General features: G+C 50.0%; 1 protein-coding gene across 4 annotated transcripts in view; it reads left to right on the plus strand.

Annotated features, from left to right (window-relative positions):
• Window positions 1-19,998, plus strand: part of FAM178B (family with sequence similarity 178 member B) — a 113,539-nt gene that overhangs the window by 26,803 nt on the left and 66,738 nt on the right. For all 4 annotated transcript variants that reach the window (XM_077749237.1, XM_077749239.1, XM_077749238.1 and 1 more), the window contains exons 5-8: window positions 268-375; window positions 5,934-6,086; window positions 13,718-13,823; window positions 17,603-17,687. In XM_077749237.1, the coding sequence (XP_077605363.1) occupies window positions 268-375; window positions 5,934-6,086; window positions 13,718-13,823; window positions 17,603-17,687 (452 nt within the window). The remainder of the gene's footprint in view (window positions 1-267; window positions 376-5,933; window positions 6,087-13,717; window positions 13,824-17,602; window positions 17,688-19,998) is intronic.

A 19,998-nucleotide genomic window follows, 5' to 3' on the forward strand; every position in this document is an offset into this window, starting at 1 on the left:
ATCCAAAACAAGGCACACAAACAAAGGCATATTTGAATCTGTGTGGTGAAAATTTTCCTTGAGGCCTGCCTGCTCTTGTCTACTTTTTCAGAGAGCGTGCAGTGGATTCAATGTGATGCCTCTCCCCCACGCCATCCAAATTTACGGTTGAAGGCCTTTATGCAGGAGTCTAGGGCCATGGCCCCCATTCCTAGGCCTAGCCCAGTGTCAGGGTTGGATGACTGGGGACAGCCCTGACCTCTGTTGTTGACTGTCCTCTCCCTGCAGGAAACAGGCCCTGGAGCAGGAGCGAGAGAAGCTGCTTCTGCATGCCTGTCCTGGCCTCCACTCCCCGGATCTGGATGAAGATGAGGTGTCTCTCACACCTGAGCACAGGTGGGGGGCAGTGGGCACAGGAAGGGGCAAGGGCCCGTCCACTCTTGAGGGGGGAGTCCCTGCACCCACCTCTCAAGACAGAGGATTTAAGTGTCAGCTGGCTCTACGTTTTAGACAGAGTTTACTAGCAATTTGTATACGTTTATGAGTTATCAAGTTACTTCCTTTTATTAAACGTACATAAAAAATAACAAAAAATCCTACATTCATTCATTGATTAGAGAAATATTTGATCACCTACTGTGTGTCAACATCCAGTGCAGCCTTTGAGGACACCGGAGGTATAAAAATTTGGCCTGCTTTGCCCCAGTTGTCTGCTCAAATTTATAGAACCAGATCTCTTGGGAAAATGACTGCACAAAACCACAGTCTAAGAGAAAACTATCTTTAAAGGGGAGAATACAGCCATATGACATTTTTCATCTTCCCCCGTCTGGGGAAAAGAAAGTGGGTTTTGTTAGTTCTGTCATGTGGACGGGGGTCTGCTGGCTGTAATTTAACTGGACCATTGGCTGGGGGTGGACTGGTGTCATCTGTACCACTTTGTCTCAGAAATGCTGAGGGACCGCAGTTGAATCTGTTTTCAGGGTCCCCTGTTAGCCACCCATCTATCCACCTGTCCAGTCAGCCAGCCAGCAAACATCTACTGAGTGCCAGCTTTGTACCAGGCTCTGCCACAGACCCTGGGGATTCGGCAAAAACAAAACCAGACAGAAATCTCTGCCCTCCTGAGTGAAGATAGGTGACGAGAGCTTAGGAGAAAGGAGAAAGAGAGGGGGCGTGAGGAGTGTGGAACGTTTGAGATTGTGCTTGAGGGTAAGGGAAGCCCTCAGTGAGCAGCTGGCTGGCTTCTGGCAGAGCCCTGTGAAGGAGGGGAGAAGCAGCTCAGGGAGGCCGGCAGGGGGAGCTTACCTGCAGCCTTGGAGGGGAGGGTGGGAGAGAGGAGATCAAGGAGAATAAGGGTGGGCTTGACGTCTGAGCTTCTCCCCTGTGGAGCTGGCAGGCACTGCTCCAAACAGGATCCTCTTCCTCTGTGTCAAGAATAGACTGGGGAGCATGGGGGTGGGAGGTGGCGAGGGCAGAAGAAGGAAGACAGTCAAATGAGCGTGGCAGTAATCTTGAGGTGGGGGATGTATGTGAAGATTAGGCAAATTCTGGATATAGTCTTAGGGTAGAACCGAGAAGGTTTGTTGGCAAACTGGATGGAGGGCATTGGAGAAAGAGGGGAGTTGAAGGGGGGCCCTGGGATTTGGGCCTGAACAACTGGAAGTTTGGAGTTGTCTAATTAAATTGGGGAAGACTAAGTGACAAAGTCTGGGATGGGGGCAGTTGTGGGATCAGGAGTTCTTTTGGGAGATCCCAGGGGTGAGATCAAGGAGACAGCCTGGATACCCTAGTCTGGAGAGGCAAGCTTGGGAGGTACCATGTGTAAGTGATGTTTAAAGCCACAGACTAGACGAGATCACCTGGGGAGCAAGTGTAGAGAGAGAAGAACAGGGGCCCAAGGGCACAGCGTAGAGGTCTTGGTGACCTTGACAAAAGCAGCTCTGGTGGGATGCTGGGGATGAACCTAACTGGAATAGACCCACAGGAGAACAGGAGGAGAGGTAGGAAGAGAAAAATGCACAGTAGCTGAAGGGGAAAGTAGAGTCAGAATAGATCTTTCTGTGCGTCTTCCTTTTACTTGGTTCCTCTCTCCTTCCATCCCACCCTCCCATGCTTCCTTCCTTCCACCTCTCCCTCCCTCCTTTCTTCCTCCCTCTCTCCTTTCCTCAGGAACCCAGTGTCCAGGAGGGGCTGGGGTGGAGACTGCAGGGGATGAGGTCGCCTCATGTGCCCATGTGGCTGCGGGCAGGTTGGTCACCATGCCCTGGACCATCTGCCTATTCACCCTTTGCTTTTTCTGCCAGCTCAGTTATGTTATTAACCATTGGTCTGAGTACTGATAGGCCAAGTTTTCATGCATATTCTTTTTTAAAAAATTTTTAATGTTTATTTTTGAGAGAGAGAGAGACAGAGTATGGGCAGGGGAGGAGCACAGAGAGAGGGAGACACAGAATCCGAAGCAGGCTCCAGGCTCTGAGCTATCAGCACAGAGCCTGACCTGGGGCTTGAACCCACACATTGTGATATCATGACCTGAGCCAAAGTCAGACACCCAACTGGCTGAGCCACCCAGGCACCCCTCCCCAAGCATATCCTTAAGTTAGCATTCTGCCTCCACTTACTAAGGGAATGTTGAGTGATGACATACAGACTTCTTTGGGGCCTCTGTTTTAGGATCTCCAAATGGTTTATGTTGCTTTTGTTGCCCAGACACGGTTATGAGCAATGCCTTGTCTGGCTGTTTGCTTTTTTCTTCCCCCTCAAGTTTTTCTGATAGTCATCTCTGGGCTAGACCAGGGATCAGCAAACTCTCTGTGTTTGTAAATAGTAAATATTTTAGGCTTTGAGGGCCTTTCAGCCTCTGTTGCAAGCGCTCAGCTCTGCTGTTGCAACAGGGAAGCTCCCCTAGACAATGCATAAATGAATAAACATGCCTGTGTTGCAGTAAAACCATGTTTACAGAAATGGGCAGCAGTTGGCTGCAGACTGTAGTTTGCTGAACCCCGGCCTTGACTGGGAGGACCCCAGCCTCCTAACTTTTACTTTCCACTGTGAAAATCTGTGAGTGTTCAGATTTGAACAGCCATCCCAGATAGTTAGACAGCTACTCATAGGCTACCTAGAGACCCAGAGAAAGGATGCTGTGCAAGTCACATGGTGAAACCAGAAGGGCAGGTGTGGTGGAGTGTGGAGACTGAAGGGAGCCACAGCGTTTGGGCTAAGGGCCTCTTTGGACAGGAGTGCCTTGGTGGCAACATAAGTGATAAATACAATGGTCTAAGTTGGGACTCGTGGATTTGTTCCCCGATTTCCTAGTCAATGGATAGATAGCCTTGGAATGAAACCTTTGAAACCCTGTTTAAAATCTCTGTAGCAAGAATAACTATTCTCGTACTTCACCTTTCTAGTGGGTGCTTCCAGGATTCTGGAAGTTGTGGCTTGGATGTTTTGATATTCCCCACGGAAGGGAGTTATCTGGGGAGCTGGCTTAAGCCAGGTGTTCCAGTCTTTGAAATCGCTGATGATGTTCTGAGCACATGACATTTTCAAGTACTGCTTTGAGAAAGCCTTTTTGACAACAGCCACTTTGAGGTGGTTGTTTTGATGTGGGATCATTTTTGATGGGACACTTCAACATTCTGCTTCAAAGAAAATTACTGACTGATAGACAAAGCTAGCAGCCTCTCCCATCCATGAATGGGGCCAAGAAGAGATGTGGGTCTGGAAGGGGTGAGGCTGGGGCTGGGGGCCAGCCACCATCTGCCAGAACAGTTGTCTGTGACCAGGAGTCACATGACTGCCACAGATGCCCGTTGTAGAAGAGACCCCCACAAGCCTCCAGAGCCAGAACATCCTCTCACGCTCTAAGGATTGGCTTGCATCTTGAATGGATGCCATCTTACGGTCTCTGTTTCTTAAAGTTAAAAGACTTTAATGTGTGTGGGGAGGGGGAGGAGGGAATATTTGAACCACAGCATCATCCTTTATCCTCACTTCGGGCCTGCACAGGAAATCCCCAATTAGACACGTAAGAGTCATCTCAGAATTCTTAATAATGCACATACATTATATTTAGTATCACAAAAGTCCCTTTGTGTGATGGTTTGGGGGACAAGGCTAAGACCCTTTTACAGATGAGCCTAATTCCTATAGATTTATAACAACTTGTACGTTTTTTAAAATACAAAACCAACATAAGCCCTAGATACTCAAAAACTTAAATGGCAAAGAAATTAACAAAACAGGAGATCATTTTACCATTTGTGTGGTGGTTTGCAGAGGCTGCTTGCAAAAGGCTACAGGATCAGAATCTCCCTGGTATTTTCATCTCATTTCCAAGCATTGTGTCACTTCAGCCTCAGGACGACCTTATGAGGTGCGTCAGCACCTTTTCTTGGGTCACTTGGCCAGAAAGTGAGACAGATTTCGTCGGGCAAGTGGTGGACTTCCAGCTTCGCTGCTCCCCCTCCGGTGCCAGCTGCTCGTGTCCCAGACCCTAACGGGAGCCCCGAGTGCTGTTCCCCCTCCATGTTCACTGTGTCAGGGCTCAGGCCATCCTCCAGTAAGAGGACGGGATGCAGCGCTTGTAGCTTGTTTGATTTTGCTGTTATTATTGTTGTTAAATGTGTGTTATATGTCGGTTACATCTCTACAAAAATCAAGCAGAACACAGTTGTATGAAATAAACAGGAAATGTCTCCTCTTCCCCTCCCCCCAATCCTGTTCCCTAGGGATGACTCCAGCTCATATTTGGGTGTGTCAGATATATGTGGGTTTTTGCATGTGTCTAAGAATGTGTGTGTGCGTACATATGTCTGTGTGTATACCTATGCACAGGCACAGACACACTTCCTATTCTGAAATTTGCTGTTTTCATCCACCAATGCACTGTGGCCGGTCCTTCATGGTACAGAGATTTACTTTGTTCTTAGGAATTGCCTTAACTGCCTCCCTTTCCCCCATTGCCTCTTAAATGGTTTGTTACATCCTGACAGTTTTTATCCTTCCCTATAGAGTTGGAATGTGTCCCCTCTTCTCTCTGTTACTTCCCTGCCCGTGGGACCCAGCTCTGTTCTACTACGCAGATGCACGAGGCAGGGCAGGGGCTGGGAGTCTGTATTTAAAAAAAATTTTTTTTTTTATAGTTTATTTATTTTTGAGACAGAGACAGAGCATGAGCGGGGGAGGGGCAGAGAGAGAGGAAGACACAGAATCTGAAACAGGCTCCAGGCTTCTGAGCTGTCAGCACAGAGCCTGATGCGGGGCTCAAACCCATGAACCATGAGATCTGACCTGAGCCGAAGTCGGATGCTTAACCAACTGAGCCACCCAGGCGCCCCTGGGAGTCTGTATTTTAAGCAGACCTTCCTGGGGAGTCCTGATCATAAGAGCCTGAGGACTGGTGCCCTAGCAGAGGAGTCCAGGCTCCTTCATTGTGCGGATGCCCTCCCTGACCCTGGCTGCACCCAGAGCTTCTCTTCTCTGCCCCTGGCAGCACCGTATGGGCAGCTCTGTGGCTGGCCTACTTGCTGATGGCTATTGTGGTGATTCTGTTTACCCTTCTCTTAGGCGTGCAGTGGCAGCCCATGCCTGACTCATCCTTTTGCACATGGCACCCACGTATTGTGGGCACTCAGTGAAAGTTTGAGCTGAACAAAGCCAATGGGCGGTACTGGGTTTGGGACCAGGACTTGTGGCTCCTGGACTAAGGCCCCAAGGAAGGGATTGGGGTGCACGACAGAGAGTGGGATGGCGAAGAGTTCCTTTGTCTGCATCTCATAGGCTCCTTCTTTATCAGCAGGTGGCGCTGTCTCCACCCCAGTCTTATTCCCCACCAGGTCCTAGCTATGGGGCAGGGGCACCCGCAGGCCTTCCCCTGCCTCACTTCATGCTGCAGAGGAGAGGTAGGTGCGCCTCCTGACCCTGGGCTCTCTGGCTCCTTGCTTTGGCAGGATGCTGGTGGAGAGGTTCTCCATGAAACTGCAGGTCATCCCACCAGTACATCCCGGTGAGACTGTGTTTCTACCCAGGCGTCACCCCCTGCATTGCATCCTGGACTGTTCACACCTGAAGCCACGTAGCCATCTGGAAGGGCTCTTCCTCAGGTAAATGTCGGCATGGCATGGCCAGGCCTTCTCCCTCATGGAGCCCAGTGGTAAGGACTGCCTCAGAGGAGGAAATTCAAAGCTGTGTTTTAGCCGATTTGGATGTGTCCATTTTCAGGGATATAGATGAAACGGTCACACATGTCTACTTATAATATTTAATTTACTGATTTAAATGCACATACCTTGAAAAGGCCCATATTATAGCAAATACTAGGTCAGTTGTCTATTTCCATATTCATATTGGTTTTTCCTCCCCCACACCCCAGTTTTGTGGAACAGCTTTAGTCAGACTCACCATACATGCCTTTGGGGTTATGTCTCCATCAACACTAGAGCCACTTTCTGGGCCATCCAGCAGTTTTCCAGAGCACGTCATCGTCACTTCCATCTGCTCATTGGAGACACCACCCTTCAGTCAGTGTGCAGTGCTGACCGTGAAAAGTCTGTCCCGGCCGTAAGTGCACGCTGTGTTAACATTGGACGGCTGCCCTGTTGCTCTCCTCTGTGGAAGGAAATTTATGTTCATTTTCACACAGATGCTGACTATGTTGCTTTTTAAGGGAATTTTAAAACTTTGCCACAGTGACACCCAGCACTTGCAGTTGTGAGTTCATATTTCTAAAAATAAGAGTGAAAGCCCACGGGACTCAGTCCGGTAGCTGTCCACTCGTGCTCGTGCGGCCAGCGCCCTGCTGGGCTCTGGTGGCCAAGGGGATGGAGAGGAAGCCACAGGACCCATACCAGCTGGCAGGGAGCACAGAGCTTGAACTATCCCTGTGGTGTCTTGGAAGCAGGAGTTTTGTTGTCTTTTCCAGCTATTTAGCATTTTCCTATGTCTATTTCATTAATTCTAAACCCATCTGATTTCATGATAGAAAGATAACAACATTTTGATGTCTTTCCTTTAAAACTTTTTATCACAGGAAGTTTCAAGCTTTACATAATTTATGTAGAGAGAACAGTATAATAATTCTCCATATACTCATCACTCAGCTTCCAAAAATCAACTCAAAACCAGTCTTGTGCCATCTCCACCAGTGCCCACTAACATTGTCCCCTGAAGAATTTTTGTAGAGAAAGAACATGAGAGCATGAGTGAGCAGGGGAGGAGAAGAGGGACAGGAAGAGAGAATCCCAAGCAGGCTCCACACTCAGGGTAGAGCCCAATGCAGGGTTCCATCCCCCAAGCCTGGGACTGTGACCTGAGGCAAAACCAAGAGTCGTAGGTTTAACAACTGAGCCACCGGGGTGCCCCATCCCCTCAGGATTATTTTTAAGCAGATTCCAGGCACATATACTTTAATCTGTAAGTATTTCACTTTGTGTCTCTAAAAGATAAAACTCTACCTTTATTTTTTTAGGATTCCCTTTAGGTATAGCTTAAATGCCATTATTACACCAAAAAAATAGAAATTCTTCATACCGTTAATATTAGCTGGTGTTCAGAATTCCTCGATTGTCTTCTAAATATATATTATATGGTATTCAAACAAGGCCAAATTTCTCAAATAGTCGTAACGTGAACAGTGAAATAATATTGCATGGCATTGATGCCCCAACATATTTAAGCATTTTCTTCCTTTTTCTCATCATACATGTTACTTCCAACCTTCCTATAAGCAGTGTGGTGGAGAACATCTTTATATACAAATAACTATCTGGCATGTAGCCCCGGATGTGCTGTGAGGCGATCAGACCTGCATGTCTGAATGTTGGTAACGGCTGACATCGCCATGTGTCTAATAAAGGGGGTGATGAAAAGGGAAAACAAGAAACAAGGGGTGACAGGAAAAGAAGGGTAGTGGCTCTGGAGAAAGGAGAGGACCCGAGAATGGCCTGGAAAGAACAGGGGAGAGGAAGGCGTCTCGCAGAGCTGCCTCAGCCGGCCGTGGTCTGTGCAGACAGCATGTTTCCTGTCCCAGACTGGACTGCCAGCAGGAAGTGTTTTGACAGACGAGATGGCCCATGCAGTGGTGACACAGGAGCCCGGCAGCCCTGCCAAATGGGGCCAGGTGGCCGGCCAGCCTCCCTGGAGCGAGGAATTCAGACCCTCCTTCCTCAAGTATGCTAATGAAGCACCATAGAGCTGGCTTTGCCAGCCCCTGGAGCCGAGAGCCCTTCTGGAGGAATGCCCTCCCCGCCTCACACACGGTCAGGTCAGGGGGTCCCTGCTGTGCAGTGGGTAAGGGCCACTTCCTGAAGGTCACCATTTAGCCTTGGGGTCATCTTTTACTTCCTGCTTGTGCCAAGGACTTAAACCCAGACACAAGAGAGGCAAACAGTGGTTCAATAATTACCCCACTGTGCTCAGCCGGAAACACAAAAATGGAGGAAGAATAAAAGGTTACTTGATCTCTCAAGAGGCAAAATGGTTTGATTTTTTGCCATTCAAAAAGCTAACACTCTTGTGAGATTACAGGTAACTTTTATTTTCCTTACATTCCTCTGTATTTTATGAACTTTCTAAATGAACACATCTTGTTTTTAATATGAGAGGTTTTAGGGCAAAAAGTGAATGCGACTTTCAAAAACCACTTCTTGAAATAGATCCACGTCTCTTTACTCTTCTGTGAAGAGGGATATCGTCTTCCTTCCCACTGTACAAAGTGGGGAATCTTGGCACAGATTGCCGGGCAAGTGCGGGCAGCCTCAGCATCCGGGCTCCAGGCCTTTCTCCCGGGCTGCACCTATACAGGTTTATGTGCAAGAACACATCTCCTGGAGCCCATGGCCCCGGGATTGGAGGTGGCCTGGATCACCCTCGTCATCACTCACCTGGGTGTATGACCTCAGGTCAGTTCCCTGGAACCAAAGTCCCACGCCTTTATGACAGAAGTTGGTACCAGGGACTGAACCTTCCCCTCCCTTGACAGCAGTTCAACAGGAAATCTGATACACCCCCCGACCACCACCACCAAGTAGAGAAACATTGGGACCTATGCCCACATGCAGCTCAGGGGCAAACTCCGTAGGAAGGGTGGAGATTGCCTGCTGAATTATTCATGGTCCTCCCTGGGCCCCCACAGAGTGCACTACACTTGTCCTCAGAGTGTCCGCCATTATTCCTGTGAGGTGTTCACTGTGTGTCCTTAGGGAACCCTTCCTCCATGAACACTTCTGCAGGCAGGAGGAGGTGGGCAGGTCTGAGCCGTGTGGATGTAAATGTGCTTGTGCAGGGGATCTCCCTGAGGCCTGTGGTCCCAGCTCTTGTTTTGCCAGGACCTCTTCCACTTCGTGGAGATGGCAGCAAGCCTGGTCCAAGGACCTGGGAGGTGGAGGAAGGGGTGGGTCCTTGCAGAACCAGCCAAGATGGTCCTTGGCCTTCACGCAGGGTGGAAATCAAACATGAGCCAGAAGCTGAAAGTAGAGTTTACTGAAGATAGATAGGGTCAGAGCAATCAGAAGATTGGGAAAGGAAAAGAGCAGGAGTCTCGTCTTTGTTTGGGGTCTAGGGTTTTTATTGAGGATGGTGGTCTGATGTATGTGTCTTCTCAGACATCCAGGAACCAGTTAGAACAAAGATGAGGGCCCAGGTGTTATTCCTCAGAGCCAGCGGATTTGGCTTGGAGATGTCTAGCTCTGGTGGTCTGAAATATGCATATGATAGGGGCGCCTGGGTGGCTTAGTCGGTTAAGCGTCCGACTTTCGTTTAGGTCATGATCTCGCGGTTCGTGGGTTCGAGCCCCGCGTCGGGCTCTGTGCTGACTGCCAGCTCAGAGCCTGGAGCCTGTTTCAGTCTGTGACTCCCTCTCTCTCTGACCCTCCCCTGCTCACGCTGTCTCTCTCTCTCTCTCTCTCTCTCCCCTAGAAATAAATAAAAAAAAATTAAAAAAATTTTTTTAAAAATATGCATATGATAGCTTTCTTGGTTCTCACTTGGTCCTTCCTAAGGTGTTGTTTATTCTTGGGAATCATTAACTCCTTGTCCCTTACAAGGAGGACATAGGCGATTTGCATTACAAGGCATGTGTTAAGTGAGGTGGGCGTGCAGGTCCTAGCAAGGATAGAAACCGGAAAGGAAGCAAAGGAAAAAAAACAGCTTTTTTTCTCATGGGAGTCCCTTCAGTTTCCCTGTCTCACTGGCATGCNAAAAATTAAAAAAATTGTTTTAAAAATATGCATATGATAGCTTTCTTGGTTCTCACTTGGTCCTTCCTAAGGTGTTGTTTATTCTTGGGAATCATTAACTCCTTGTCCCTTACAAGGAGGACATAGGCGATTTGCATTACAAGGCATGTGTTAAGTGAGGTGGGCGTGCAGGTCCTAGCAAGGATAGAAACCGGAAAGGAAGCAAAGGAAAAAAAACAGCTTTTTTTCTCATGGGAGTCCCTTCAGTTTCCCTGTCTCACTGGCATGCTAGGGTTGTAGCCTGGGTGAAATAAATCCAGCAGTTACAGAGTGTGGACAGAGCCGAGCTGCCCAACTGGCTCCAGCTGCCCCCAAAAATAAAGAGCCATCAGAAGCAGCAGGCTGGGTCGTTGCTGGGATCCCTGGACTTCTGCCTTCGAAGGGTGCTCACTCATGTTTAAACAAAGGAAAGAAAGAAAAAGAGGGGGAGCAGGGATGAAGGCTCTATTACTCCTTTCTGTTCTCCTGAGGCATTTGACTTCAACTTGCATTTGAGGAACTTGGCAAAGATACAGAAACTGATACTGTATAAATAACTACACTTGGTGCTTATCCCTCTGCCATCAGTTGGGATTCTCAACACGTTTAGATCCTTTGCCCTACAGGACTACTGCCCCCAAAATGGATGAAGATACAGAGTCATTATCAGAAACACACAGTGCAAGTAGAAGGTCACAACTCTGCCCCAGGAGCCCAACATGCTGACCCACGCTGGTCTTTTGTGTGATTCCCCTTTTGGGTTAATCCCCTCTCATCAATTTCCACTCCCCCCTCCTTACTTCCTTCTGTTCCTATGCCTTGCCATAGGTGGCTGGACAGTATTCTGATGGTGGCTGCTTCTAATCCCAGATGGGAACCTGTCACTGGGATCCTCAGAGTTGACAGCTGGGGCCTCTTGCCCAGCCAGGCCTGCTTGGCATGTGCTGCCCTTGAGGCCCTGTCCCTCCCCCTCTCACTCCTGGGTCCTCTGACATTCTCAGGATAACTTCTGACTTAGCATTGGCTTTGCAGCAGGCAAAGGCACCCAGTTCGACCCAGGGTCAGCATTCTAGGCTTGTAGACGTGAAGTGGGTTTTTGCAAACAAACAGTGGATTCTGTAACCCAAGAGTTTTGAGCTTTAGGCTCACATACCTAATTTCCCCACCCTTTTCCTCCAGGCTCCCCCTCTGGGCACAGATCTCTGATCCAGGGCAGTGTCTGCACAAATCAGCCTTATCCCTTCCTTTGAAGGGAGAGGGCTCATAATTTCGGCAAGGTGAAGCAGTACTGCCCTCACAGAGCACAGACCGAGCATGCATACACTAGGCTTGGGATCCAGCCTACAGAGGAGATTCCTTGCATCTCACATAGCTCTAAGCACAGAATTCCTTGAAAGCCATTCCTTTCAAGGCACAGCTGGACCATGCCCTTTCTGCCTATCTCTTGCTTCTTGTCTTACAGCCTAAACCTAACTGGGCCACAGTGAACTGGAAGGCAGACTGACTGATCTTTTCTCTGGCAGATCCTGGGCTGCTGCAAGGCTGGCAGAGCAGAAAAAGGAGACATTGTAACCGAAGGGTATCTCTCCCTGGGAGCAGCAGTTGGAAATGTGTTGATCTGAGCCAACAGGGGCTTGTACAGTCAATTCCCCTACTGAGAAACTGGTGGGGTGCCCCCTGAGCAGAATGCCAGAGCCAGAGTCTCCTTAGAGTTCCGGAGCACCAGCCTCCTTGCCACATGGCTCCTGGCCAGGACCTGCCAATCTGTGAGGTCTTCCAGGCATTGTTCACTTGGTTATTGTCTGTATTCGGGGTGCTGGGCTTGAACCATGCGTGCATTGCGGGGTCAGCCCATGAAAGTGTCCGTGTGACCGAGCACGTGAATTAGAGCGGAGTGTGCCAGCAGCCCTGGGGTGCACACGTGTTCGTATGTACAAATAAAGGTCTATTTCAGAGCGGTCAGCTTCACAGACATAGGAACAAAGCCGCTTTCTCCTCTGAACTTAAATAATTTGGGAAAAAAATATACAGTTTGTAAATTGCCTGGATATACTCAAAGAGACAGCAACTTGGCTCAGAGGAGAATCTTACTTTTGGAGCATTCTGTTCCTGGCAGATTAAAATATGTCCTTTTTAAAAAGGAGAAGGTTGGACTGACCAACGAAATTTCTATCTAGAGTCATGACTTTCAATGCTATCTGAAATGTTCTTTGCCTGGATCTGGCCATTAAAAAGGAGAACAGGGGCTCCTGAGTGGCTCAGTCAGTTAAGCGGCTGACTTCGGCTCAGGTCATGATCTCGCAGTTCATGGGTTTAAGCCTCACATCGGGCTCTGTGCTGACAGCTCGGAGCCTGGAGCCACCTTCGTATTCTGTATCTCCCTCTCTCTCTGCCCCTCCCCTGTTCGCACTCTGCCTCTCCCTCAAAATAAATAAACATTTAAAAAATTAAAAGAAAAAAGAACAGACATGAAGTTACTTTTTCATTTCCTAGAATCCATACTCATTGCCTTTGGGACATCACCTAGAATAAGAGAGCAAAAGAACATTCACAAAATGCAGAGAGTAAGAGAACCCTACCCCAAACCCAGCCTCCCTGGGGGTACCCAGGAAGGGTGGTGAAGTCCAGCCAGCCCCTCTGAAGTGACTCCAAAAGCACCTTCCCACAGAGGCCCTGCGACCACATGAAATAGTTCAAGTTGTTTTACAGGGACCTGGGGTCCTGTTTATCTGGATGGTCTACCAGGGCCACAGAGTATTCCAAGCTAGGCTCCTCTCCATGCTGGTGGATTGATTTCTGACAGCTCCCTGTAGCCCATCAGGGGCCTGTCGTGAGAGGAGACCCAGGGTATGGGCACCAGCATGAGGCATGTCTGAGTGCCACCCCCCACCCCCTGACTCTGCTCCTCACTCACATGGTTCCTGAAGAATCCTCTGTGACACCCTTGTTTGTTATTTCCTTCCCAGAATGTCTCCGTCTTGGGCCCCTTTCTGTTATTTTCCCATCTTCTCAGGTGTCCTTTGTTTCGGAAAAACACAAGACGGGGCAGAAATGCTCTGTGTAACCAGATCCCAGATGCTGGCCCCACGTGGGCCCCGAGGGTAATTCTGTCTGCCCACTGCAGCCTGGGCCCTTGGCTAAGAAGTGACCCCTGGGTTCTCTCCTCATCTCCACACAGAGCCTCTTTGTAACCTTGGTAAATACCTCAGTTTTCCCCTCCATTAAATGGAAAGGACAAAAAGCACCATCCAATCAAGTGTTTAAAACACTGAGAGGTGTTCATGGAGAGCAAACGATTCTGGTGATGGCGTGGATTGTTTTTCCTTCTGACAGTTCCTAGCATCAAGGGCTCTAAGTGTTTTTGTCCACAGCAGTTACTGATGTGCTTCTGGCACCTGGTGAAGCTGAAATACGGAAATGTGGAAATCCCCCGCAGCTTTAGTGAGAAGGGCGTGTGGAGGGGGGGCCACGAGGCCGGCTGTGTGGAGCCCTCCCCTAACCTCATTCCTCTGCCTCCGCAGCTGCCCGCTGGCCCAGCAGCTCTCCTTCCTGCGCAGCGGCCTCCTGAGCAACCTCTACCTGCACACCCCGGACTGCCCTGTGCCCCTGCTCCAGTGGCTCTTCCAGGTGAGGAGCACAGACCTGCCACTAGGTGGCGGGAGCATGCTGGCTGAGCAGCCTAGGCAGGGTTTCCGAGGGGAGGATGGGCACTTCCCTGCGGGGAGGAGGTGGGAGGGCTGTGGTCAGTCATCACAGAGTTCAGGGACCAGCCTGTGGTCTCACTCCACTCCCCCGCCCCTGAGCGTTGGCCCCACTGGGTGCTGCCTGAGCCACCAGAAGCCCTCTCTGTGACTGCTTGCTACTCTGCGGGTGCTTCCATTGTGTCCAAGCTCCTCTGTGCTCCCAAGTCACAGGTCCCAGTGCCTGCCTCACAGGTAGCCCTGCAGTGCCTGTGGAGGTGTGAGGGCCATCGTGAATTTACAGCTGGGTGCGCCCCGGTGTTTGAACATTTGGCTCTCTCTGTGTTGTTGTAGGGTTTCTGGAGGAGTCTGGAGCAGTTGCTCTGTCTTCCCCCTTTCTTCCTTTCTCCTTGCTGCCAGAACATTTTGCCTTGGGGGGACCCTGCATTCTGCCCCGGGCTTGAAACCTTTGCCCTGAGAAAGACAGAACCCAGCAGGGCTAGCCCTGGAACCAGCTGCTGTCATCTGAATGCAAGGCATGAGCATTCACTCAGCACCATCCCTGCCTGGGGACGGGCAGGTCACAACTTCCAGCTGGTCTCGTTCCTGCCAGTTGGGGCCTGGACCCCAGCTGTAAATTAGAGCCACCATGCTGGGTGGATTGTTCTAGGATCTCCTCGGCCTGGGCAGACTGGCTGTCTTCCAGAAAAGGCCCTCCTGCTCTCTCCTCTTCCTCTGGGATCCTTTCCACCTCCCCTGCCTGCCCCAGAGGAAAAAGACACCCTCAGCTCCTGGGGCCCTAGTGTGTGGCTGTTGCCCTTGCCCCTCCCCCAGGCCCAATGGGGACTGGCTGGCCAGTAACCGGGAACAGTGTGGTCATTATTCTCTGCCCCTTGTCAGTACAGTTTCTCTTTGCTCCTTGCACAGTATATGACAGAATGCACAATCAGGCATTGGGAAGCACAAAGAACCCATCTGAGAAGTCGCCCACAGAGGGTCCTTGTGTCACCCCGACACAGCATGGGGTGCCTTCAGCCCCATGTCAGTCAGCCTGGAGAAGTGGGCGAGCCCTGCCCTGTCTCTTCTCCCACCTGGTCACCGCAGCAGGGGCCCATAGACCAGAGGACCCAGCCTGAGGCCAGACACTAGCTGTGAGTTCCAGCTCTGCCACTACTACTCTGTGACCTTGAACGAGTTATTTAATGTCAGCTCTATGCCTCAATTTCTTACTCTGGAAACAGGGACCGATTGTCCCATGTGAAGATTAAATGAGGAATTCCTGTGACTTGCCTTGTCCTTATGGTCCCACCACAGCTCTGCCCAAGGCCTGGACGTCATCTGGAAGGGATGATGTTAGCTCAGAGGTTCTTGTTCTCCGTCTTCAGGAAGGAGAAAGAAAAGCTCCCCCTCCCCCAGTGGCTTTAAGCTCAATAAGTGAAAGGGGTGCACTTGGCCTTGGGAGCCTTCTGGGTGAGACTCTGCCCAACATCTTTGTCTCTGGAGGGGGAAGGAGGAGCAAGGAGGAGCAGGGCAGCTGACGTCTGCCAAGCACAGTGACCATGTGACTACTCATGTGGCCACACTACGGGCCTTAGCATGAAGGACTCTGATATTTCACTTTGGAGGGTTTGTTTTTCTTTCCACTTGGAACGTATTTTCTTCTAACAACAAGTAGCATTCAGATATTCGTTCACGCCCAGGCATGAGTCGAGTACCTGCTACATAGTAAGCTCTAGAGATAGAAGGATCTTGGAAATGGTGTCCCAGGTAAATCCTCAGAATGTAGCTGTGGTTGGTGCTCAGCATACTTCAGAACTTCACATTGTTAGTGGGGAGTATGGTTGCGAGAAGGCAGAGATCCATGGGGGCTCCCTGGAGCTGCTAGTGGGATTCTCCTAAAGGTGCAGGGGTGGTTCACGGGATCCAAAGGTGGGGACTCAGGACTCAGGAAAAGCTGGAACCTGAATGGGGAAGACTTGGTATCCTAGGACAGGCCTTAGTTTCTCAATATTTCCCAGGCTCCATGACGAAGTAAATTCCCAGGAAGGAGAGTCTTACTGGCCCAACAAGGGTTAAGTGACAACTGTCTCCCACCCCCCAAGTCCAGTCCAAAGCAGCTAGATGAGTAGGGTCACAGGGCTGCTGGGGGCCCATGTGTATACCTGGGGTTGTTCTGAGAGCGAGGGAATGGGTGAGCTAGCCAGATTTCTCCAACCTTGCTCATTCAACTGTTTTTTTGAGGGGAAGGATGTACTGAGTTCCGTGGAGACTAGGTCCCACCCCTGCCATCCTCCCTCCTCCCAGTGGAGTGTGCGATGGAGCTGGATGGATGGGCTTTGGCCTTAGTGTTCGTGAATTACTAAGCTGGTCACTGGTCATTACTTAGCTTACCTGCCAGTTGAGACTTGCTGGGGAAGGTGGACAAAAGCAGGTGGCATATGCTCTCACTGAATGTATATTCTTGTTGAGAAATGATAACTATGACAGAGTTACAAGAAGCTGTGAGAGGAAGAGGGAGGCAGAGTTCTGGTAGCGTAGGTCAGATCACTGGGAAGACGACGCTAAGATGAGGTTCCCCTGAGCTTCCCTAGGGAGTGCTCCCAAGAGCCACCCTTCTGAGGGAGGGAGAGCAGCTGGGCAGAGCAAATTCCAGAGCCCACAGCCAGTTCTTTGGGAGGCTGTGGATGTGGGGTGATCCTTTACAGTGTTCCTAGTTAAGGCAAGGGGGCCAGGCCTTTGGACTGGCATTGGCCAGTTAGTTATCAGACTAAGGCTGCACTTGGAGAGGAGGTGTGACCTTGAGGCACTCCCACCCTGCGAGTTCAATGCCCAGAGAGGAACTCAGCTCTGGACTCTCAGCAAGGAACAACCCTGTCCCCCATCCCCTGGGGATGAGAGCTTCAGGCCTAACAAGAGGATGTGCCCAAAATGTCCACCACAGCAGGCTCTCCTCAGCACTCTGGGAAGGAAGGTATAATATGCAGCAGGGCTGACCGTAGGCAGAAACAGGGCCACCAGGGCACTGCCCTGACTCTAAGCCTTGGCCTCAACTGTGTGTCCCCAGGCCGGATGGCCCTAGTGTGGAAGGTGCTGTCCCACTGCTTTTCTCCATGTCCTGTTCTCTCCACATCCCAGATCCCCAGATCATGATCCTCAGACTCAAAGAGCATTCAAGTAAGGATCCCAGTGAGTTTGAGTCACGTGGGTGACCTGCACTCCCCACTAGGTTGTTTGAGGATCTATATTCTGCACCAAGTCCCTCCCAGAGCCAGTGGTCTAAGATGACTGCAAGTTAAGGTAGTGATCTGCAAGTGACATGAGGATCATGGAGAGCAGCCGGCTTGTTGTTGTCCAGCAGAGTGTACAATGACAAGCTCTCTCTTTTCTATACTGGCCCCTGCCCTGGAGGGGGCGTGGCCATGACCACAGGGAGTAAGGGCCAGAAGGACCAATACTCTCACACAGGGAGGTGGACACAGTAGGAGATCAAGTCAGATAGGCCTGGGATTGAATCCTGGCTTTGCTACTTACTAGCTGTGTGACCCTGGGGAAGTTGCTTGACCCCTCTGAGCCTGATTTTTCCCATCTGTAAAATGTCAGTAATGGCAATACCACATGGACCTGTGAGGGTTAAGTGGGATTTATTTGGTATGGAGCAATAAAGGTTTACTGCTATTATTATATCATAGGAGTGACCCAGCTAACCTGTTTTTTTCCTTCTTCTAGTTGCTGACATGGCCTCCAGAAACTTCTTCAGGAGCCTTTGGTCTCCTGTGGGATCTCAGTGTGGATGGGCTCTTCCATCGGTCTGGTCAGTACTAGGGAGCAGAGTGGAGACTTTTGCCCTGAGTACCCAAGCTCAAGAGCCTATATAATACACAGCTTTCTACAGCCCTAGAGCTGGGCATGCAGGAGAGGTGCTGATGGGGACATTGCATCACTGGGACACGGAGACATCAAGCCATCTTTGGCTCTGGCTCCAGCATTAGTAAAAAGCTGAGCCAACAGGCTCCTTGGCACCTTGATCTGGCTTCAGACTTATGTCACTGTGGCCAAGTCCAGGCTCACCTCACAGACTCCTGGGATCCCAAAACAGTCTGGAACGTGAGTTTTCTGGATTTAAAGAGACAGCTTGCCTTTGAGTTCTTCCTGCGAGCCCCAGTTTGCTTGGGAGGGTTTCATGAACATCTGCATCAAATCAGGGAAGATCCTAGGGTTAGAGTCACCAAGGGGGAGGCCCTTGAAGCAGTGTCCCCACCAGCAGTCCCCCTTGGCTCCTTGGGTATCAGCAGGGCCCCTAAGTGTGATCCAGGCAAAAATGAGAGCCCTGAGACTGTACCTTGGTCCTGACATTGAAATGGTGATTTAGGTCATCTTTATACTTGAAGATGTTCAGAGTTTCACAGGGCAATCAATTTTCCATTTAGTGGCTGTACTGTTCCCAGGCTGTCATCATTTGGTACCTGAACCTAGACACTTGGGCACCAAAAGCTATCATGTAGCCAGTTGAGAGTTGCTTATGGCAGACAGGGAGAGGGATTCACAGGTGTCTGGAGCCTGCTTTTGCCCACAGCTGTAATCTGCCCACCCTTTCACTAAAATTCGAAAGCGCCTAACCCTGAAGGCCAAAGTTATAGACCCACCATGCAGCATTAAGCCCCTGCCCCATTGGCCCTTTGCATTTCTGCTTTTGTGCCTCTTGTACTTCAGGAGGTGACTGAGCTAGGGCCCATCTATCAAATGGGAGCATTCCAAACTCCTGCACCCTCTCCCCTCCTCCCTCATTCTCCATCCCCACGCTGGGACCCTTGTAACTGAGGTCTTCTGAATAGCACCAGTCTGGGCATCTGCACTCTTTTCATAACCTCTGCTCCTACAGCCTGGGCTGCCCTTTCCTGGACCTCTGGGGCCTCCTCTGCAGCATGCCTGCCCTTTTGGGGAACAGAGGCCTTCCTTGTCCCGCTCCTCTCCTCCATGCACTGGTATGTGTCTCCTCCCGCAGAGGCAGAGGGGACGTCCCATTCTTCTTTGCTTCTTGTCCCATTGTCCCTGATTCAGCCTCCATCAGGAGGGGCTAGGAACTTGCTCTGGAGTTCCCAGCCAGTTCAGCTCTGGCTCCAGAGTCTTTCTCATGGTATTACTTGAGAGCCCAGCCTGGGCTTCTCTTTCTTTCCCATTGGGATACAGACTGGCGTAGAGAATTCCATGCCAAGGTTGGGAACTTGACTGGTTTGGGGAAGGTCAAAGGCCAGGTCCACAAAAGAATCGAAAGCAGGGTCTTAAACAGGTATTTGTACACCCGGGTTCATAGTAGCATTATTCACAAATAACCAAAAGGTGGAAGTAACCCAGATGTCTCTGACTGGATGAGTGGATAAAAATGTGGTATATACATGCGCCAGAATACTATTCTGCATTAAAAAGGAGGGAAATTCTGACACAGGCTACAACATGGATGAACCATGAGGACATTACGCTAAGTGACTAAGCCAGACACAAAAGGACAAGTACTGTGTGGTTCCACATATGTGGAGTACCTACAGACTTCGAGTTCATAGAGACGGAATGTGGAATGGTGGCTGCCAGGACCCAGGGGAAGGGGCAATGGAAAGTTAGTGTTTAACGGGGACAGAGTTTCAGTTTGGAAGGATGGAAATGTTGGAAATGGACCATGGTGATGGTTACACTATTGTGTAACAGTGTGAGTGTGCTTAACACCACTGAACTGTACACTTCAAAATGGCCAAGGGGAAATTTTTATGTTACGTGGCTTTTACCATCCAAGCAGGATCCATGCTGTCAGCTCAGAGCCCTACTCGACAACCTGATATTGCCTGTTCTCATGAACCACGAGATCATGACCTGAGCCAAAATCAAGAGTCGGACACTTAACTGACTAAGCCACACCAGTGCCCCCAGATCTCTCCATTTTCAAGAGAAAACTAAGTTTTAGTTAGTTTTACTTTAAGTGACAGATATCCAGTTCAGAGAAGTTTATTATCTCACATGACAAGAAATCCAGATGTGGGGGTTTCCATGGTAGTTTAGCAGATCTTCAGTATTAGGGCTCCGGCTTTAGCTTCTGTGTCTCCCTTCTCACTACTTCTCCTCAAGGTTGCAAA

Source organism: Crocuta crocuta, unplaced genomic scaffold, assembly GCF_008692635.1.
Source record: "Crocuta crocuta isolate KB4526 unplaced genomic scaffold, BGI_CrCroc_1.0 scaffold118, whole genome shotgun sequence".
Classification (NCBI taxonomy): Eukaryota; Metazoa; Chordata; class Mammalia; order Carnivora; family Hyaenidae; genus Crocuta; species Crocuta crocuta.